We start from the raw sequence: 21,567 nt of genomic DNA, 5'->3' as shown, positions 1-21,567 counted from the left end.
CTCCCCCGCCGCGGTTTGTACTTTCCGTTCCAGGTTAACTAACGTCAAGGGGGACGGCTAAAAAAAAAAAAAAAAAAAAAAAAACCAAACAAACCCAAAACAACAAGAAGCGTAAAACGCAAGGTGGGGCGGTGACTTCACTTCTGGGTGGCGGGGTGAGAGGGCGCGGCGTCATGTGACCCCAAGATGGCTGCGGGGCTGCGGCGGCCGTGAGGGAAGGCGGCCGAGCGGGGCCCGGCCATGGCGGAGGCGTGAGGCAGCGGCGGGAGAAGGGGCTGCGGCGGGGCCTCCCGGGGCGGGGGACCGGAGGGGCCTCGCTGCTCCATGTCGGTCCCTTCCTGAGGGAAATATGATCAGCGCCCCTGACGTGGTGGCCTTCACCAGAGAGGAGGAGCTGGAGGATGAGCTGTACAGCGAGCCGCCGCTGCCCGAGGAGTACTCGGTGCCACTCTTCCCCTTCGCCAGCCACGGGGCCAACCCCTGGGCCAAGGTCTCCAGCTCCAAGTTCCCCCGCGACTTCATCCTCATCTCTGAGTTCTCGGAGCAAGTGGGGCCCCAGCCCCTCCTGACCATCCCCGATGACGCCAAGGCGTCGGGCACTTTTGATCTCAATTATTTTTCCCTCCGGATCATGTCTGTGGATTACCAGGCTTCCTTCGTGGGGCACCCTCCTGGCTCTGCCTACCCGAAGCTGAACTTCGTGGAGGACTCCAAGGTGGTGCTGGGGGACTCGAAGGAGGGGGCCTTTGCGTACGTCCACCACTTGACTCTGTACGACCTCGAAGCCAGAGGTTTCGTGAGGCCCTTCTGCATGGCCTATATTTCTGCCGACGAGCACAAAATCATGCAGCAGTTCCAGGAACTCTCCGCCGAGTTCTCCAAAGCCTCCGAATGCCTAAAGACAGGGAACAGGAAAGCTTTTGCCAACGAACTGGAAAAGAAACTGAAAGATCTCGACTACACCAGGACTGTCCTGCACAACGAAACCGAGATACAGAAGAAAGCCAATGACAAAGGGTATTACACAACCCAAGCCATCGAGAAGGCCAACGAGCTGGCCAGCGTGGAGAAGTCTATCATTGAGCACCAAGATCTGCTGAAACAAATCCGGTCGTATCCCTACAGGAAGTTGAGGGAGTCTGAATTCCACCCCTACGAGCCGGAGTGTGCGCTGGATCGGGCCAAAGCAGCCTGTGATCAGGACCTGACTACCTCCGACCCTGCTGAGCCCGGTGAAACGCACCTTTACGCCCACGTGCCATCTTATACCCCCAAGCTCATCAAAGCCAAGTCTGCCAAATGCTTTGACAAGAAGCTGAAGACGCTGGAGGAACTCTGCGATGTTTATTTTTTCACCCAAACCCTTGACCAGTTGCAGCAGATCGAGAGGACTTTCAGAGGTGACGTGTGCTACCTCCTGACAGACCAGATCAGCAGGGCGCTCTTAAAACAACAAAGTGTAACTAACTTCCTCTTCGAGGATGTATCTTTTCTGGATGAAAAACCACCTGAAAAACAGTACAGAGGCTGCCAGGGGCTCAGCCACGATGCTATCGATAGGAAGTGTTTGGAAGAGTTCCCCGCTCCTAAAGTGGTCGTCAGCCTGGGAGCCTACAAGTCCAGTGTGGAGTGTGTGCCCATCAAGATGGAGCAGGAAATCGAGGACTCCCAAGAACCCAAAATGACCGAGTCCGTCATGTTTGAACACCAGGAGAACCTGGACTACCTCGATGCAGATATTAAAGGCAGCATCAGTAGCGGTGAGAGCATCGAGGTTCTTGGAACGGAGAAGTCTGCGTCTGGCTTGACAAAATCGGAGAGCCAGGCCAGTCTACCCGTCAGCCCCAGTCCCCAGGTGGGCAGGAGCAAGGTGGGCAGCCGGCGGACTGTCAGCGAGGACAGCATCGAGGTTCTCAGCACGTGTCCCTCCGAGTCGCTCATCCCAGAAGATTTCAAAGCGAGCTACCCAAGTGCCATTAACGAGGAACCTTACGTGGATGATGAAGAGGGAGGCCTTCGTTTCACCTCCAAGCTAAACCTGGACACCGCCGACGAGCAGGAAGACGCTTCAAAACAGGAAGATTTGGTGCAGGTTGATTCTGCCTGTTGCATCGGGAAGGAGAGTCCCAACTTCCTCGAGCCCCTGCCTGAGCTGGGACAGAAGCCCTGCGACGAGGACGGGGTGGTCAGGATCCCCCCGCAGCCGTACCGGCAGGCTGAGCAGGGGCTGCGCGGGAGCTTCGGGGGCTTCCCTTCCCACGACGGCATCTCGGGGGGGCTCCTTCCCTACGAGTTTGACTCGCGCTACCTGACGGGCAGCAGGGAGGTCAGTAAGAGCAGCCTGGATGAGTGCTCGGATTCCACGAGCTATATCAGCAGCGCCGCTTCCACGTGCTCCGACAGGACCCCTTCTCCCGCTCACCCCGCCTGTCAGGCCAGTGAAAGGCACAAAAAAAAGGCCGGCCAGAACGCGCTGCGCTTCATCAGGCAGTACCCCTTCGCTCACCCCGCCATCTACTCCCTGCTCAGCGGGAGGACCCTGATCGTGCTGGGGGAAGAGGAAGCCATAGTCAAGAAGCTCGTGACGGCGCTCTCCATCTTCGTGCCAAACTGCGGCGTTTATGCCAAGCCCGTGAAGCACTGGGTCACTTCCCCTCTTCACGTTGTGGATTTCCAGAAGTGGAAGCTCATCGGGCTCCAGAGGTAAATCGATGAGCTGTTTGCTTTGTCGGTGTCGAGGTGGAGGATTAAAAACGTCGTCTCCTAAGCAGGAATTTGAGAGGGGAATGGGCACACAGGGAGGTCTCTGTCTAATTACCTACACAGCTGCCATGAATCTCAGCTTATGGGATATATTTTGAAGGGGGGTAGAGTGGTCTGTCTTTTTACATCCAGCCTCACTTAAGAGTTAATATTTAAAGCATCAGCTGGGCGCTTGCAACCTGGGTTATAGCAGTTATTTGGCCGGGAGGTTTTCCTCTGGTTTAGGGCTTCGCATGGCAAAGCACGGAACAAAGACGTCAGTCCCGCTGGTTTCCTGGTTGTTCTGATAACACGGTGCCCCTGAAGTCCCCCTGTGTGCTCCGCTTTCCCCGTCTCCTGCCAAAACTCTTCAGACATTTCCAGCTAGAATTTTAGTTTTGAAATGGATGCTTTGATGTGGGAAGGGTTTTTCCTCATGGCCCCTAATGAAGAGATGTTGCGCTGTCAGATTGGGAGGTGAGAAATTGGAGTTGCCAGCACCACGGGCTGTGCTGGCGAGGGTGTGCGGGGAAGGGTGGAGGTGTGGAGCCTGTGGAGCTGCTGGGCTCGCTTTGAGGGGCTGCAGGTGGACAGAGACTTATTTATAACAAGCCTTAGTGCAGGAAAAAAAAGTCCGTGGAGCTGTGCGGGCTGCGGTGTTGGGATTACAGTTCAGATGCAAAGGAAACATCACGAACGCACGCACCTCTTCCCCAACCCCCAATCCTGAAATGTGGCTTCATAGTTTATATTACAAATAGCAGTTGCTCAGCTCTCAAGATTTCGGCCCTGCCTTTGCTGTTATGAAAAGGATTTTCTTTGTGTGTTACCAGGATGTGTTTGGCGCTTCGGGTGCAGGTGTGACAGGGAATGGCCTTTGCTGTCACCAACACAGAAAACATGAGTCAGAATGGCAGCCCATTGCTCAGAGCCGGGGTGGAATAGCTCCTGAAAGTGTGTTTCTGAGCAGCATGAAAATCAAAATACAGAAATGTGCTTCCTGGGCTGCTGCGTATAGCATCACTGGGGACTGTGGATGACGAAATTATCCTAAACTGTGAGTTTACCCTCACTTCTGTGCTCAGGAGGCCGGATGGCAGCTCTGCCAACAGCTGCTCCCAAACTTCTCTATCTGTCAGTGAGGTTTTTAAAAGCCCTGAGTGTTTACTCAGTGTTTGTGGTTAGATGCAATTTTTATAAACAAAAGTTTGTTGGTTTTGTTTTGTTGTGTTTTGTTGTTGTTTTTTTGTTTGTTTGTTTGTTTGTTTGTTTGTTTTAAGAACTGCCTGTAACGTGTCAGTCATTTAAACTCTCCTGCATGGAATGTTAATTAAGTGTTGAGTTTAACATGGGTGCTCTCAGCAAACCATTTGTACAAGGGCTTTGGGAAGGAGCTTAGAGGCTAAATTAATTATTCCAGTAAGGTGCTGCGTCTCCTAAGGCCAGAGGCTGCCTGGGCACAGGGGCAGCCCCTACCCCAGCAGCTGGGGCTCCTGGTTTGGGGCTTGGAGCTGCATTTCCACCGAGCGACTTTAACCACGCAAAATTGAGAAGCAGAAGGTAGAGTTTGCGTAGGCTTGTAATTTGCATTTAAATAACATTAATTTAGGCTTGTTGGATAATTGTAGGTTGTGAACGTGCTGTGGGTTTGCACCTGAGTGAAAAATGCCCAGGCTCAGCCAGGGAATGTGCTGGTTTAAGGATGGTTTCCTCTTTAAAGGGCAGGAGGTTTTGCTCCGCTCAGGGCTTTGACCACCTCAGAGCAGCCCCCTCCCAAAACAGCGATATGGGGGGAAAGTGGAGCTCTTAGCAAGGGGGTTCTGGCTTGGGTTTCTGGGTCCTCGTTGTCCCATCCAGAAGCTCCCAGCTGCTTCAAGATTTGCTTCTGTTCACCGGAGAGGTCCTATCATTCCCTCTCCGTGTTGCTGAGGGAGGAAGCTGCCCCGAAGGGCGGTGGTTTGTGAAGTAGCGCACACACGGTGTGGATCAGTGCACATGGGATCGAGGTTTCTTTGGGCTCTGGCAGGCTGGAGAGACTATTTGGCCATTCTCTTCCCTGCTAGACTTTATTTGCCCACAGAGGCTCTCGCACCAGCTCATGAGCTAGAGGGAAAGCATGTGCCACACAGGGGCACGGACGCAGCCTGCTGCTTAATTGTCTGGTTCCCTGCAGCCGTGACCTCTCTCCTTTCTGTTTCAGGATGGTGTCACCTGCTGGGGTGAACGTCCTGCCCGCCCTGAGCCGATACAGCCGGTACGTCAGCATTCTGGACGCCGACAGTAAGACTCTCCGCTGCCCGCTCTACAAAGGCACCTTGGTGCCCCGGCTGGCAGACCACCGCACGCAGATCAAACGAGGAAGCACCTACTATATGCACGTCCAAAGTATCCTCACCCAGCTGTGTTCAAAAGCCTTCCTCTTCACCTTCTGCCATCATTTGCACCTTCCCATCAGTGAAAGGGAGCCGGAGGAATCCGTCGTGAATCGCAGGATGAACTTTCTGAAGCTTCAACTGGGCCTTGCCAATGAAGATGTCAAAATTGTACAGTATTTAGCTGAGCTGCTGAAGCTGCAGTACATTCAGGAACCTGGCCAGGGGGTGAACCCTCTGCTCAGATTTGACTATGTTCCCAGCTTTTTGTACAAAATCTAGCCTTGCGCGGGCTCTCTGCCTGCGTACTCAGAGTCTGACAAAGCTCATCCGTGCTTGACATTGACGCTGCCTGCAGTAGCTCTCATACGTCAGGAAGGGGCGAAGAAGCCGATGTGCTCACACGCGTCTCCGCCCCACAGAAACCGGTGTCCGAGGGGCCGGATTTCTGTGTGGTTCCCTGTAGCCAAGAATGTAGATGCTCCATCACATAAAACACCAGGCACTCTGTTTTTTAAATGTTAGGAGGGACACTGTCAACTTTTAGAACGTATCACGGCAGCATCCCAGGGGGATTATGGTGTGGAGAGAGAGGTGGGCTGTCTCGGGGATCAATACTTATTAGTGTGCAGCCCCCAAAATAACGTGGTGTTCCACACGCTTCTGCCAGAGCCCTAAATGCTGTTGGTCCCTTCTGTGGAGCCAGAGTGGAGACCAGAGGGGGGATGTAAAGGCCGCGTAAAGTTTTTTAATCCACTAGAATGTAGCTCAGAAGCTCCCTGGCAGGGTGGCAGCTTGCAGTTACCCATCTGTGCGCCGCGGTAGCGGATGGTTTGTCCCTTCCTGCATTTTTCTGAGTTTCCAGGACAAGTTGTCCCTGGGTGAGTGGGAGCACAGTGGAAGTTCACGTGCTCCTCTCCAGAAAGCGTTTGGTGGTTTCTCTCAGCTTTGTTAAAATCTGGAATGTGGAAGGACTCCATAACACCAGCGAGCACTGAGATGCCCGCTGCTGTGAATGTAGAGCACCGTGCCTTGTTAATTTGTCACGTCTGATTTGCTGGGCGACTTCTGAGAAGGATGAGAGGGAGCCCAGGAATCCTCAAAGCGTGTGAGGTAGAGTGTGGCTTTTTAAGGAGGGAGAACTGAACAAGAGTCGGGGGAGCCCTCATTTTTAGGTGCTTTTTGTGATGGAGAAACAAACAGTGCAATTCAGCTGAAGCTACGCGGTGCGACAGCAGGCTGTTAGAGCGGGCTGCCTGGCTGGTGGGATACTAGTGCTCAGGAGAGTTTGGGGATGAATGTTTTGGATTCCACATTGTATCTGTAATAGTTTCCCTTTTTTTTTTTTTTTTTTTCTTTTTTTTTTTTTTTGTCAGGGAGTTGACTTTTGAGCTTTGTGGTAAAGCAGGGTCGGCGTCGCTGCGTGCTGCTTCTGGCTGAGCCTTTGTCATGTCTCGACTACCTCTCCCGGGGTGCTCCTGGGTAGCTCTGGACGGGGCAGAACTGCTGCTCTCTGAGCCTGGATGCTGAGGACTTTCCTTTCAAAGCTTCTGTGCCGCTGCCTGTGCCATAAAGGTTGTGCCACCGGTATGGTGACACTCCCAGGTTGTTCCTGTCAGTGCCAAAGGCTTTGTGCCTGGGCACAGCGCTTCCCTCTGGAACCTTAGAAGAGATGCTGCTCCTTGGCCATCGGTCCTGGGCTGCTGTCTGCTCTGTCCAGTGCCACGTGGTACTTTTAAGCAAGAAAAGCCTTGCTAGGAAAGATAGCCTTGGTTTTATTTTTAGTACTCTTCTGATTATGGGTTGAGAACAGCTGCCATTGTACAAGATGAGCTGCTGCGTTATTTAGTTTGGGTTTTGTTTTTTGTTTTGTTTTGGTTTGTTTTTTTAAGCCTCTGTTTATTGTGACGACGTGAGGCAGTGCTGGAGATGAATGTGATTTTCCTCCTGTGCCTGAGGAAGTTTCCGTGTAGGGACTGGGCTTTGTCAGCGTGGCTTAGACCCCACTGAAACTTGCTGTGAGAAATGCGCTGTGCCGAAACCTGTGTCCCGAAGGCGGGGAGGCTCCTCGTGGAGGCTGTTGTCTGGCACCAGCATCTGCGCTTCGGTACCACTGCTGCCTCTTTCTCTGCCCTGGAAAGGGCTCGCTGGGGAAGTGCGGGAGGTATAAACCATCAGGGCAGAGAGGCTATTTTAAATGTTAGTGTTGTTTTCTGGTGGTTTACAGTGAGGCCAGCTCAGCCGGGCAAGCGGAGCCCGTGGTACACTCCGGAGGGATTTCCAAGGTCAGGGCTTGCTTGTGATGGTGTTTTTAGGTCGCAGTTAGGAAGCAGCGTGGCGTTGCCTTCACCGAAGGTGAGCGGGGCGCCTGTGCGCGGGGCTGTGCGCCTTTAAAGCACGTTTAAAAGCCTTTTCCTTTCCTAACTCTGCCCTCCTGTCGCGCGTGGACTGGGTCTGCTGGTGAAAGACTTCTGCGTCCATCGAAAACGCCTCCTTTCTGAAGTGACTCGAGGTGTCCCCTCGTCGATCCGTGTGCACCCAAACGGCTTCCACGCTAAAGCTGAGGCGAGATCCCCTGGGGGAAGAGGCAGCTCAGTAAATGAGTGATGCAGGTAGACGCAACCTCCCTGCGTCCTGCCTGACCCGCAGCTCTGGAGAAGCGCTCAGCACTGCAGCTCGTTTCCTGCCGGAACACAACCTGATGCTGTTTGGGTTTGAGGAGGGAGGGAGAGAGGGATGAGCTTTTTTTCCTGCTGACTCGCTTAACGTCTTCCTCCGGTCTGACAGCGCAGAGCCAGGGAGCGGGATCGATGATTAGTGTTGGCTGATCTCTTAGTCACAGTGGTCTCGACCTGTGGTGTTCAGCTCCACTCGTAAATTGATAAATAACTGGCTCCTCATTGCTCCCTCTATCAAACCTGTAGTATCTGATACTCAAGGCTGCGTTAAGCAATACTTGCACTACCACCTGTCTGACCTGCTTCATCTCTCCACCACAAAGCAGCTCTGATTTGGGAGGATGCCCTGGGGGCTTTGCTGGGACGTCGCCCCATTTCAAAAACCGGAGCTCTGTGCTATCTGCAAATCGGCTCTTAAGCAGGAGCTGTGGGGAAACACGCCTTGGAGTGCTTGTTCTCCCGAAGCTGGCTCACGGCAGAGTAACCTCTGAGCTCGGACTCCTTGAAAGCGGGAGTTACATGGAGCTGTGGCACCTCGGTGCAGCCGGAGCCCAGCCTGCCCTCGCTGTTGTGGTGCCCGTAACGGTGGCAGAAATCGGGGGGAGTCCGCGTGCAGCTGGTGGTTTGGGAGCTGAATTCCTCTTTGCTCAGTAATTTCTCTGCCTGACCGTCTGATCCTGTACAGTAAAGATCCCTCTATCGGCACTTTAAGACTTTTTTTCCTCATCTTCACTGTGTTACCTCACTAGTTCCCCGATATTAGCAGACTTGTAACAAGTTAGGATCTTCGCCCTGACAGCCCCTGCAAGGAATCTCGGCATGTGTGTTCGTCGGCTTGCACCCCACCGTCCCACCGCCGCGCGCTGCCGTCCGTCCATCCTTCCCCCCCCCCCCCCCCCCCCCCCCCTCCGTGAGCAGGGCCGGTTCCTCGCAGCCGCAGTGCAATACTCACCAGCCCTCCCGCCACCGGCGCCGTGCATGGTCCTCGCCTGCTTCCGTGAGTGCTGCCAGCATGCCCCTGCCTCCCGCACAGCCGGCTCCGGCTCTGGCTCCTTCCTCTCTCTGCTGGCTGTCAGGGTAGAGGAGGATTTAAGCCTGACCGAGAATTCATCAGAGCAAAACTCTCCCCTGGCCGGGAGGGCAGGGCTCCCTTTTCTTACTCCTCCGCTTTCCTGCTTTAGGAGACTCCCGACTGCCAACTTCCCACCTTCAGATCCCACCCCGAGGAGGGTCAGCCATAGGAGTAGGCGATATTAACCCTACACAGGTTTCATTTCTCAGAGAATAGTGCTCGGATTTACTTTCATCCAGTAGCAATCACTTCTAAGCAGCTCCAAAGCTGCCTTGCCTTGATTAGGGAAGTACTGCCTATACTCTAGCAATATTCACCATTTTGTAAGGGGTGGGAGAGGTGCTTGAGGGGTGAGAGCCGATGACTTCACGTCCCCCAGGCCAGTTCTTGGGTTTTCAAGGGGTGGGGGGGGTATCCTGAGCCCCCGCTGTGGTGGTGGGTGACTGCCCACACCACGGATTCAGCATCTCGGAGAGCTGGGCAGGACCGGGGGTTTTGTAGCAGCGCTTTGAAAAGGCTCCTGGAAATAAGGCGAGATGGGAAACAAGGAGCCGCCCAGGCTGAGGGAGAGTTCCTGCCCTGCAGGGCGCCCCGATAACATGTCTGAGCAACAGACTGTACCCCCATATCAGAGGGGTCACAAACCCACTGCACGCTGGTCCCCAAGACGCGTTTTAACTGGAAGGCAGAAACACAGGGTACCCGGTCCCGCTGGCCACCTCGCTGCTGGCTCGGGGATGGGGCTGGGCTAAGAGCTGCCTCAGAGGGCTGCGAGGAGGCTGTGATGAATTCTCATCTTATTTTAAAAGCACTGTATCCTATTACTGCATGTCGAGTTCCGTGTGTGTGCCTGTGCGTGCCGAATGCTTGTGTCATTAGTTAGAGCGAGTGTGACCGGGAGAAATCCAAGAAGCATGTCTTAGTGTCGTGCTGTGTTACTGCACAAGAGTTTAACAGATGTTAACACCAAATGACTAGTCTGAGAAATGTACTTTTAAAAAAAAAAAAAAAAATTATTTATTTGGGTTCAGATATTTTTGAAATACAAAAAAAAAAAAAAAAAAAGGTTGTATTTTTTAAAGCTTATAATTCTTGTCATACATTGTGGTTAAATTCTTAATTTTACCGTGCTTATTAAAAAATGGTTCTACCTAAGCTTTGTGCTGAGAGGTCTGAGAGATCACCGGAGATGCTGGCTGGGAGAGGATGGTGATCCCAGGAGAGCAGCTGGGGACAAGGCTGGGCCTCGGGAAAGCCCGCGGAGGGGTGGCTCTGGCAGAGGTGGGTCCCCCTCCCCGTCCCTCCCGTTTTGGGGAACGGGCACAGGCTTGTCTAAACCTCAGCTGCTGCTCCCCCAGCCAGCGTGAGCGGGGTCGAACCCGGCCGTGGGGCTGAGGGTTCGCCGGCTGCTCGGTCCCAGTTTTAACATTTAATGACGAAAAGGCAGGTCTCCCCCCTCGGGGGGGGAGGCTGTGCTCGGGGGGGGGGGGGGTCCTGTGCCCCAAATGGGAGAGGAGAGGTGAATCAGAACTGAACAAGGAGCCGCTGCTGCGCCGCAGCCAGTGCTGGGAGAAGGCACTGGGGTGTTGGTCTCGGGCTGGGGGTGTGAGTGTGCCGCCATCCCCGGTACTTCCACGGTTCCAGGGGCGGGCGCGGGGACCCCCACTTACAGGACAGGCAGCCCCGGGAGCGGGAAGGCGGCTGCGAAGGCCTCCACCTCTTCCTTCAGTGCCTTCAGCTCCCCCCGGTATTTCTCCTCTTCCAGTTTCTCCTTGAATTCCTTCAGCGTGGCCTTGGGGCTCATGTCCTTCTGCACGCGCAGCGTCAGCTCGATCCCTGCCGGGACGGGGAGGGGGGACACGCATCGCTCAGCCCCCCGCGGCTGCATCCCCCTGCTCTCCCAGCCCCGCAGCAGCGCTGGGGCTGCTCCCCGAAACACGCGGGAGGGTAGGAGCAGGGCTCCGAGGGACTCGCTGCCCCGGAAAAAACAGTGTGGGATCCCTGAGGACAACTGGAACTAGACTGAGAAAGGTAGAGTTTTAAGCTAGGCTTTTAGCCTGCTGTCTGGGCAGTGGGGAGGGTTGGGCTGGTCCCAGCTGTGGCCAGATGTTCTCTCATCCACAATTGGGAGAGTTACCTCTCACTTGCGTGCGCGCTCCCTCGCCAGCTGCTGGGGAAGCCGCCCAGCTTGTGCTACCTCATCCAGAGGAGCTGCCCTGGCTCCGGGGCTGCTGCTGGAGCTGAGACTCGGCCCTGTGGAACTACTCACCTCTGTGGATGTACTGAGCCACCATGCGGAAATCGTCCTGGCGGAAGCCGCGGGAGGTGAGAGCCGGCGTCCCGAACCGCAGGCCGCTGGGGCGCAGGGCGCTGACATCGCCTGCGCCAGAAGAAGCCACGCGTGACCAAACCAAGTGCCAAAACTCGCTGTGGTTCCCAGTGCTCCCGGGGTGGGTGGGGAGCTGGGAGCCTTGCAGGAAGAAATCCCCGGCACGCGGGGTGGGATGTGGAGGAGCTGGTGGGATTCCTCACCGGGGCACGTGTTCTTGTTGCAGGCGATGGAGCAGATCTCCAGCACCCGCTCGGCCCGGCCGCCGTCCGTGCCTCTGCTGCGCAGGTCCAGGAGAATGAGGTGGTTGTCAGAGCCCCCTGCAAAGAGAGGGGTTCGGTGGAGGGGCGCAGGATCGGGGGAATCGCTGCTCCCACATGAAACTTCAGTGAAAAAGGTTTGGGGTTGCACCAGGGCCTGCCCCTGGTTTTGGGGGCAGAAGTGGGCCTGCCCTTGAAGAAGATGATGCTCGGGGGGCTGGAGCAGCTCCCCTGGGAGGCCGGGCTGAGAGAGTTGGGGGGGTTCAGCCTGGAGAAGAGAAGGCTCCGGGGAGCCCTTCGAGCGGCCTCCCAGGGCTTAAAGGGGGGACAGGAGAGGGGGGGAGGGACTCTGGGTCAGGGGGTGGGGATGGGAAGAGGGGTGATGGTTTTACACTGCCAGAGGGCAGATTTAGGTGAGATTTAAGGCAGAAATTGTTCTCTGTGTGGGGGGTGAGGCGCTGGCCCAGGGTGCCCAGAGCAACTGTGGCTGCCCCCTCCCTGGAAGGGTTCAAGGCCAGGTTGGACGGGGCTGGGGGAAGGGGGCCCTGCCCGGGGCAGGGGGGTGGGACTGGATGGGCTTTAAGGTCCCTTCCACCCCAAACCATTCTGTGATACGGAAGGGGGGCTGCTTCAAAATAGTTTTGTGGACGTCCTGAGGAACTGCGACAGCAGAGCCCTCCCCGTTGTGCCCATGCACGCGCTGCCCTCAGGGCCTGGCTCAGGCCACGCACCCAGGGCTCAGCCCCGTCCCGCTGCCGCCTGTCCTCACCCGTGACGATGTCGTAGCCCAGCTCCATCAGCGCTGCCGAGAGCGCCTTGCAGTTGGCAACCACCTGCTGCTGGTAGGCCTTGAACTCGGGTGTCATGGCCTGCCGCAGCGCCACGGCGATCCCTGGGGAGGAAGGCAGAGCGGGGTGAGTTTTTAGGGGGGCTCCCACTAGGAAAGCCAGCCAGGGATGTGTGGCACCGCCAGCAGAAATCATCCTGGAAGCTGAGCAAACTGATGGACAGTCCCTTCCCCTACCCAGGAGAATGCCATGAGGCAAAAGGCAGGATGGGGAAAGGACAGGGAAAGCTCCTCGGGCAATGCTGGATCAAGCCAGCTGCCCCTTGCCGCGGCATCTCCAAGCTGCGAGCCCCTGGGGGCCGCTGGAGCCCCCTGGGCTGCGGGTCAGAGCCCAGCCAAGACATTTTTGCCAGTTCCCTTTGTTATCCTGGAGCTGGCAGCCGGCCCGGCACAGACGCGTACCTGCGATGGCATGGTTGTGAGGGCCTCCCTGCAGCCCGGGGAAGACTGCCTGGTTGATGAGGCTCTCCAGGTTGTAGAGCGTTTCCTTGCCCGTCTTGGGGTCCACGCTGCGGGTGCCTGCGGGAGGGGAGGGCAAGGTCACTCACGAGGCAGCTCGCCCTCCCTTCTCCCGTGAGCTGCTTTCACCCCCTGGCCTCTCACAGCAGGGATGGTGGCTGTTCCTCTTCAAATCTGGGCCACAGCTGGCCCTGGGAAGGCTCCCCAGATGCTCCCAGGTGGCCCCAGACCTTCCTGCCCTCCCTCCTTCCCAGCTAGAGCAGAAAGGAGCTTTAACTTGCAGTCCCCCTTGCCCTGGGGGGAACGTTTCTCCCAGCATCGCCAGCTTGGTCGGGCACCTTTGCGGTAGAAGATCATGCCGGCCCTGCAGCCCCGCAAGGTTTTGTGAGTGGTGGTGGAGACGACGTCGCAGTGGTCGAAGGGGGAAGGCACCACGCCGGCTGCCACCAGCCCGCTGATGTGGGCCATGTCGGCCATGAGATAGGCACTGTTGGCATCAGCGATCTTCCGCATGCGGGCGTAGTCCAGGTTGCGCGAGTAGCAGCTGACACCTGCAGGGAGAGGTGGAGGGGACAGGAGCAGACGCTCGAGGACCTTGGGACAAGCCCAGGTCCAGCCCTCTGATGGGGACAGCACGCAAGTTCCTGCCAGCGTGGATGTGTTTGAGGTGTTCTCCTGGTGTTGCAGCATCCATGGGTGGCCATGGGTTTAGCAGGGAGCCACCGCCACCCAGGGTGTGTCACCAGGGAGGTCGGTAAGGGGTCTGATCCTTACCTGCTACGATCAGCTTGGGGTGGAAGAGGCGAGCGTTCTCCTCCAGTCGGTCGTAGTCAATGTAACCGGTCTTGGGGTTGACCTGGGAGAGGAAGAGGAGGGTTCAGCCACCTTGGTAGGGGTGAAGATCAGCTGCAGTGTCATCCCACAGGAGGGGGTGCTGGGAGCCTGACACCGGTCCTCTTAAGAGGCACCAACACTTATGACGACCGCGTCCTGGCTCTGGCTGGAGCAGCTCTCTTTACCTTGTAGGGCATGGACTCGAAGAAGACAGAGGTGGCAGAGATCTTCTTCTTGTCCGTCATGAAGCCGTGGGTAAGGTGGCCCCCGTCGGGCAGGTCCAGCCCCATGATCCTGCCATGGGGTTCCACCAGGGCCGTGTACACCGCAAAGTTTGCGGGTGACCCTGCAGTGAGAGCACACCGGGCCGGTTACGGGAGCTGGGATGTGCAGGGGCTGGTGCAGCCGGCCTGGCTCTCCAGAGCACCCCGTTACCTGAGTAGGGCTGGACGTTGACACCCCACTTCTGGGGATCGAGGCGGTACGCCTGCAGGGCTCTCTTCTGGCAGAGTCTTTCCAGCTCGTCTACAAACTCCGTCCCACCATAGTACCTGCCAGTAAAGGACAGGGCAGGGGTTAAAAATGAACTTACTCAGAACAGTCCCTGTGACCAAGCTGGGGAGCAACTGGGCTGATGCTGTGTTTGCAGCAGCCATCAGGACATCGGCTGCTGCAGACGTGACCCTGCTGAGATTGTCTCATGCGTGGCCAAGGACAGAAGCTGAGAGGGTCAGAACCTGCCCTGGAGGAGCTTGGCTGCCAGCACCAGGACGTTGCTTCCACTCAAGATGAGGTCTGGCAGCGTGGGTGGTTCCTCTCCCCTCCCTGTGAGGGTTTGGGTTGGGTGGACTCAGCCCCAGCCCCGTACCTCTGTCCTGGGTAGCCCTCTGAGTATTTGTTGTTCATGCAGGATCCCAGGGCCTCCAGGACCGCTCGGCTCGCAAAGTTCTCTGATGCGATTAATTCCAGCCCTAGCTTCTGCCGCTGCTTCTCCTTCGTGATGATATTGTGCACCTTTGGGAGGGGAGAGAAACGGCTTCACCCGTGCCAGCTCCACCACAGGGGATGCACCCTTGAGGGGACAGGGCGATGGAGAGGGGCCTGGAAAGGTGCCGGAGAAAGGAGATGAGATCCCTTCCTGGTACGGCTGATCCCAAACAGTTCATATGTCCGGTCACAGGCCATGCTTTGGGTTTCTACCTGACAGGGAGCTGCCGAGATAATTCAGCTGTTATTTGGGTTCGAGAGTCAAGGGCAACTGCCGCGTGGCCTGGCTGCTCTGGTGTGGACATCAGAGCTTCAAGCAGAGCACTAGGTCCAAAGTTATGACCATGTTATCTGCAGAGGGTTGGAGGATGCCCTCCCTCTCCCCCTCTCACTGCAGGCAGAGAGGACATGGAGGATGGATGGGTCCCACCAGCTCAGCCTTGGACTGTCTCCCTGCCACATCACTGGCTCGAGGAGATCAGTGTCCCCACAACTGTCTGGGGGCAAACGAAGCAGCTGCTGGGTAGGGGCCAAGAAGGGGCTCTCACCTCCGGGTCGTTGCTGTGGAGCGGCTCCAGTACCATCCTATTATGGGAGGCCCAGAGCTCCGCGCTGGGGAGGCCCCCGTTGCCCTGCGTTGAGTTTGCCATCTCCCTGCTGGGTCCAAGATCACCTGCCAGCAGAGAGGGGAGTTTGCGGGGTGGCAGCAGGGCTGGGCGCCTCTGCCCTGCGTCCTGCCTGTTCCCAGCCCACGTCTTTCCCCAAAACACAGTGGGAGCAGCCACGGGCTGGGGCCCATAGGGTGAGGAAAACACAGATAACTGTCAGGCTTCTCCCGCTGATTTAAGACCGGTTCATTAATTACAGTGCTTTGATAATTTCTGCTACTCTCCCATCACCGCCCCTGGGCTCACCCCGCTCAGCTCTGCAGTGCCTGGCCACACGTGGGGACAGGGTGAACCTGTGCAGAGACCAAAGAGCATCAGCAACGTGAGTGATGCCTTTCCTTCTTGCTCTCATATTCAAAGAAATGCTAGGAAACGCCCTCACAGACAGAATTATTAAAACTGCTGGTTAGTTTTAAGGGAAGTGATCATACCCTCAGACCTCAATTTTAACGCGTGTTGCATTTCCAGCACGCTTAAACCTCCCGGCTGCTTTCCCTTGTGCACAGCCATGAGAACAAACCCCCAGCAGGTCGGAGTCCTACCCCAAACCCTAACTGAAGCAAGCCCAGCTTGTGGAGCTGGGCCCCTAGAGGCAGCAGCTCTGTGGCACGTGTGACGGCCAGGCCTGGCAGCAGCCCCCCGACCCAAGCGCTGCTAGCATTATAATGCAGAACACAAGCTCCCGGGCAGGCGCGACAGCCCAGCTTCTGCCTTGGCTGAAAACAATGCATCTTTTTACTCATTAACCCTGCAAGGCCGGCAAAGGGCCGTGAGCAGGTTATTAAGCAATCGTGCTTAGCTTGCTTGTGTTAAGCTGCTGAAGTCTGTTCAGCACGGGTGTGCTGCGGGGATGCCCGGCCACCCTCCTGCCCAAACCTGGGGCTGCGCTGGCAGGGAGGGAACCCCCACTGTCAGAAAAGCTGGGCTGGGATAGGGAAAGGGCAGGGTGCAGCGCTCTGGGTTTGAGCTGGACGCACCCAGAGCTTTTGGCAACCCTGCAGAAGGCTTAGGGGGAGCGGGAGGCAGAGATCCCCATTCCCCACGCAAGGATGAGCCCCCTGTTTCCACCCTCGTGGTGGGACACCAGTCCGACCCTGCCGGTTCACCTGCTGCAGGGACGAACCCCAGCCCTGAGGCTCCATATCCCCACCCGGCTCTGCACCCGCCGCAGCCCGGCTCCATCACCTCCCGCATCCCTGACGGGCTCCGGCTGCCGCGGGTGGCGTGGCGTGCCCGTCCCCGCCCTGTCCCGGCCCCGCACGGCCCATACCCGCCCGTCGATCCCGGTCCCGCTCCGCCACCGCGCGGGAGCCCGCGCGCCTAGCATAGGCGGCTCAGGCACGCCCCCTCCTGAGCCTCGGCCAATCAACGCTTTCGCTCCGCCCCGACAGGCAGGCGGTAGGAGCTCACGCTGCGGAAGCCTTTAGGCCAATCAGCGCCGCGCTCTACCCTCTCCCCGCGTCCGATTGGCCCGCGCCGAGGCGGGGCTGGCGGCGCTGCCCGCACGTGGCGCTCGGGGCGCGGGTGACCTTGGCCGGAGCGGGCGGTGGGGGGGGGGGGGGGGGGGCGGTGCTGCGCTGCCGTTACCCCTCTGACATCACTCCTCTGACATCACCCCCCCCTCCTCTGCCGTCACCCCGCAGCCCCGACCCTGCCTGCCCTGTGCCCCTGGAGTGTGTGTGTGTGCAGGGGGCTCTCCCTGAGCCCTGGGGTGCCTCACGCTGGAGGTGGAGGACGGGACCCCCCCACCCCGACACCGCACCCCGAGCAGGGAGCGTTTCCAGTCACCCCCCCGAGCCCCCCGCTTTGTCTGGGCTGCTGGCCGAAGCCATGGCCCGAGGTGTGCCAGGGCCGTGGCACTGCTGCCATGGGGAGCAGAGCCTGCCCCGACCCCCACCCCACGGCAGGGCAGCCCCGGGTGGGTGTCTGGGCACTCAGGAGGTGCCCCGGGAGGTGAGTGGTGCCGGCAGGATTGGGGCCACGTGTTTCAAACCCCGGTTATGAGATGGAGTCGTGCAACCAGCCCAAGGGAGCCTGCGACCGCTGCGGCTTCAGGGGTTAAGTCAATGCACCCCAAATTGAGGAACAAGAGTAGGGACTAAGGGATCCTACTAAATTCCCCGTGACCCGAAGGAATGGGAAAATGGGATGAGGCAGCGTGAGTCACTGAGGAGCAGCGGCTCAAAGGGGAGGCGGCCAGGAGGCGAGACCACCCGCTGCGGGGCGAAGGATCGCGGGGTGAGTCCTGCGGGGTGCTGGGGTGAGGGGGGCACCGCGGCCTCACCGGGGGGGTGCTCTGGGGGCTGACACCAAAATGCACCGCAGGTACCATCCTGCCGTGAGGCTGCGCCTCCCCGAAGGGTACTCGGAGGAACAGCCATTTAACTTCATCAGTCTAGATGGTTTTTGCTACCTCAACTTGTCGCTGGTCACCCGACAAGGACTTGTCGCAGCTGAGGGATCTGGGTTCCCGTGGTTCTGCTGTGGGCCCACGTCAGGTTGCTGTTGTGGGCTGGTTTTGTTCTGGCAGCGCCGACACCAGTAGCAAATTATGGGGTGTTTCCTCTGGCTGCGGTGGTTTCTGTGACGTGCAGAGCAGCGGCAGGGTCGTGTGGCTGCGCGGAGGGCGCTGCTGCATGGGGAACGCTGTGCTTGGGGCTGCAGTGGGCTGAAGGAGCTGCGAGCAAAAAATCTTCTTTCTTATTATTATAATTTATTTCCTGCCTTAAAATGTCTGTCAGAACAGTGGGCTGGTGGGCAGTGCAGGTGACAAGCTTTGCAGGGATCCCGGGTTTTCCCATGAGATGCGCAATAGGTTTTGTCTTGATGGATCCCTGGGTTTCTGCTGGTGCCAGTGGGACTCTGAGTTGTCCTCATGCTGGCTGAGCTTCTGCTCAGATGTCTCCCTTGCCCAGTGGTACCATCCCTTCTGGGAGATGTTCAGGATCAGATCAACCCAAGGCATGCCCAGACTATCTTCTTCCCTGTGTCTTGGTTCATTGGGATCTTGCTCAGATGGCTAAAATTCCTTGTGCTTCACAAATATTTATCTGCTGTTCTGAAGACTTGAAGAAACTATAGAGAGGGACTGTTGTTACTAAGTTCTGTTAAGTGGATATTCTGGCTTTGTATTTACATTTTGTATGCAGTTGCTAGCAAAGACTTTCACCTCCCCTGAGCCGTAGGAGCTGCAGATAATTGCAGTGTGTGCTGTTATGATTGCAGGACTCCAGCTTGCTGGTGATGGAGAGCGTCTCTTCTTCCTCTTCACCCTTCTCTGCCAGTTCCCCCACTGTGCAGTCTGAGAACACCACTGCCCATGACTACTACTCTGACTACTACTCCGGCCTCCAGAAGAGCATGCACGTCCTCTCCATGGTGGTGTACAGCATCGCCTGTTTGCTGGGGGTGACAGGGAACGGCCTGGTCATCTGGATCGCAGGCTTCAAGATGAAGAAGACAGTGAACTCCATCTGGTTCCTCAACCTGGCCATTGCTGACTTCATCTTCACTTTTTTCCTGCCCCTCAGCATCGCCTACACTGCCCTGGGCTTCCACTGGCCGTTTGGGAAGCTCCTGTGCAAGCTGAACAGCACCATCGCGTTCCTCAACATGTTCGCCAGCGTTTTCCTCCTGACGGTCATCAGCATGGACCGCTGCGTTTCTGTGGCTTTTCCCGTCTGGTCTCACAACCGCAGGAGTCCGGAGCTGGCGGCCAGGATTGCACTGGGGACGTGGATCCTGGCTCTCCTCCTCAGCTCCCCGTACCTCGTCTTTCGGGATACCGTGGTCAGTTCCAGAAACATCACCAGCTGCTATAATAATTTTGCACTCTCTGATGACTACACATCCGAGGCAACGCGGAGGCTGTGGAGGCTGCGGCATAAAGCGATGATCATAACGCGATTCTTATGCGGGTTCCTCATCCCCTTCACGGTGATTCTCATCTGCTACAGCATCGTTGCTGTCAAGCTGAAAAGAAGGCAGTTAGCCAACTCTGCGAAGCCATACAGAATTATCATTGCTGTTACAGTCTCATTCTTCCTCTGTTATTTCCCATATCACGTCTTCTCCTTGCTGGAAATATCCAAAAACTCTTCCAGTCATGAGATGAAAATGGCCCTTTACATCGGGATCCCTTTGGTTTCCAGCCTCGCTTTCTTCAACAGCTGCATCAACCCCATCCTGTACGTATTTGTGGGGCCGGATTTCAAAGAGAAGTTTCGCCAGTCCATCCTGTCGACCTTCGAAGGGGCCTTCAGCGAGGAGTCGGTCCTGGGCAGCCTGACTAGCAGGAGAAAGTCCAGGTCTGCTTCGGAAGCGGAGGTCCCGAGGGTCTGAGTGGGCACTGGTGTAGAGAGGGCAGTTCTTTTCTCTGCAATTTCCCTCATTTCAGAGCTACAGTCGCAGAACTGGGGGCTACAAAGGGCTGTACATGCTAACAAAGCGTGATGTGATGTTTTGAAGGTATCTCAAATCTACTATGACTTAATATATTATGGAAATTAAACAACCATCTGGAGCTGCAGCAGAGTGGGAAAGTCAAAGTATGCTTTGCTCGTTGTGCCACTTCTTGGCTGCCTTGTTTCCCTGTACCTTTTCCATCCCCTACGGTCCACGGCAAAATGTCTCCCTGGCTGGCTGTGCCAAGAGGGCAACCACAGCCTGGGTGGTTGTTGCCAGCCCATCAGACTTGGTTGCCTCAGCGCTGCTGATCTTTTACAGCTTCCAGTTTTTAGCAGGGGACGCTTTATAAAATTTGCCGGTTTGTGACTCCGCTGGCAGAGCTCTCTTTACTTTCCTCTCCTTCTGGCTCCCAAGCACTTTGGATGTGCCCAGGGGAGGCATCTGGGGACAAATCCTGTTCGCATCTCCGTTGGGTTCACCTGCCTGCAGTGCATCTGCACATGGTGAGCTGAGGGATAATTTTCTTTCCTGCCCTTGCTAGACTTTCCTGGCACCTCATCTTTGCTGGAGTTCCAGCAGGGGGAAAAATTGGGTGCAGCTGTACTGGCAGAGTACGGCTGGATGGGAGGTGTACGGCTGCACAGGAGGTGTACAGCAGCACTGGCATTTCGGCTGTCCAGAGGAGAAAAGGAGGGAGAGGAGAGCTATTCCATAATTCCCTTGTAATTAAATCAGTAAAGAAAATAGAAAGATTCTTTCCCATGTATCATTCCAGTCTGACGCATGGGCTGCTAGAGCTTAAGGAGAAAATAATTAAAAAAAAAAGCAGCAGCTTGAACGTGCAGTGGGATCCATCTGGAGGCACTCTTACACATGCAGCTTTTAAAGAAATAGGGTTAAATGAAATGGCTATATGTATTTTTGTAGGGTCTGGACTAGCTAGTAAGACATGCATCTTTTCTCACCTCAGATGTATGGCAGGACAAATTATTGGTTGTGCTTCAGTTCCTCAGATTTGATGTACAGCATAACTGTTTCTGAGCAATGCTTGCCTCTGTGTGTTTGACATGTTTCTGGCTCTTAAATAGCAGAGATCTGACATTTTGTACTATTGGTGAATGAATATTAAACCCCATTAAACTCATTAAAATATATCCAGCCTGTTGTGTTGCCTGCATGATAAAATACTCGTTGATCCAACCTGACTGACTAGATGAAAAGATTAAATACCCAGAATTTGGAAACAAACCACTAGCATTAGCAGCAACTCTCATGACTGAAGCAGACAGGACTTGACCCGGGCGTGAGGACTTCCCTGGAGCGCTCTGTCCATGTGGACCTGATTGCCAGCCTGCAGCTCTGGCTTATTGCTGGGTTTCAGACCTTTCGGTACATTTGTAAACCAGTGGTTTGGAGAAGAAGGAAGAGCAAGTGTGGCTCAGCTGGGTCTGGTCAAGTTTCAAATTTGCAAACTGGTCAGGATGAACAGGGTGGGACTTTTCTTGCCAAGCTGGATCAGCCTCTAGACTGCTTTAATTTTCATATTAGAAAAATATTGAGTACGTAAAAGGGAACAGCAGCATTGCAGTGCTGTCATTCCAAGCTGAATGAGCAGGTGACTGTATCACACCTCCATCTCCTGGCATGTCCAGTCTGCCATTTATCCCATTCATCCTGCCAGAAACCTCCCTTGGAGCCTCGCTGTTCTGATAGCTGGAAAATCTCTGACTCCCAGCCTGAACTTACACATTTACACGTACTTCACTCTTCTGTGTAGATGACATTACTGGGTGAGAGCTGTCACTTGAACATCTTAGGGATTAATTATGGCTCTGCTGGGCCATGTAATATTAAACAAAGGTTGCGATCCTGCAGGCATGCATGTATTTAACCTTAAATTCATGCATAAACC

At 56.1% G+C, this 21,567-nt stretch overlaps 3 protein-coding genes across 5 annotated transcripts; 2 read left to right on the top strand and 1 right to left on the bottom strand.

Moving 5' to 3' along the window:
• Positions 1-94: 94 nt before the first annotated feature.
• Positions 95-8,675, top strand: SMCR8 (SMCR8-C9orf72 complex subunit). The gene is made up of 2 exons (XM_009970999.3): positions 95-2,703; positions 4,943-8,675. The coding sequence occupies exons 1-2, from the start codon at positions 350-352 to the stop codon at positions 5,394-5,396; spliced, it is 2,808 nt and encodes a 935-aa protein (XP_009969301.2). The 5' UTR covers positions 95-349; the 3' UTR covers positions 5,397-8,675.
• Positions 8,676-9,934: 1,259 nt separating this feature from the next.
• SHMT1 (serine hydroxymethyltransferase 1) lies at positions 9,935-16,603 on the bottom strand. Its single transcript, XM_033000639.2, has 12 exons — positions 16,519-16,603; positions 15,129-15,253; positions 14,462-14,607; positions 14,029-14,144; positions 13,779-13,939; positions 13,534-13,615; positions 13,098-13,310; positions 12,703-12,819; positions 12,223-12,345; positions 11,397-11,513; positions 11,134-11,244; positions 9,935-10,700 (listed from the first exon to the last, which is right to left on the bottom strand). Exons 2-12 carry the CDS (start codon positions 15,228-15,230, stop codon positions 10,531-10,533), a joined length of 1,458 nt encoding a protein of 485 aa, XP_032856530.2. The 5' UTR covers positions 15,231-15,253; positions 16,519-16,603; the 3' UTR covers positions 9,935-10,530.
• On the top strand, positions 11,525-20,809 carry LOC104355828 (chemokine-like receptor 1). 3 transcript variants are annotated; one of them, XM_033000702.2, is made up of 2 exons: positions 11,525-11,590; positions 18,474-20,809. In XM_033000702.2, the coding sequence occupies exon 2, from the start codon at positions 18,492-18,494 to the stop codon at positions 19,587-19,589; it is 1,098 nt and encodes a 365-aa protein (XP_032856593.2). In that variant the 5' UTR covers positions 11,525-11,590; positions 18,474-18,491; the 3' UTR covers positions 19,590-20,809. The 3 variants fall into 3 exon arrangements, with proteins under 3 accessions (XP_032856593.2, XP_042654456.1, XP_042654457.1); XM_042798522.1 differs by lacking the exon at positions 11,525-11,590 and adding an exon at positions 16,871-17,201; XM_042798523.1 differs by lacking the exon at positions 11,525-11,590 and adding an exon at positions 17,123-17,486.
• The last annotated feature ends 758 nt before the right edge of the window (positions 20,810-21,567 follow it).

Source organism: Tyto alba, unplaced genomic scaffold (assembly GCF_018691265.1).
Source record: "Tyto alba isolate M040663 unplaced genomic scaffold, T.alba_DEE_v4.0 Super-Scaffold_28, whole genome shotgun sequence".
Taxonomy (NCBI): domain Eukaryota; kingdom Metazoa; phylum Chordata; class Aves; order Strigiformes; family Tytonidae; genus Tyto; species Tyto alba.
This window is presented reverse-complemented; position numbering and strand designations above follow the sequence as displayed.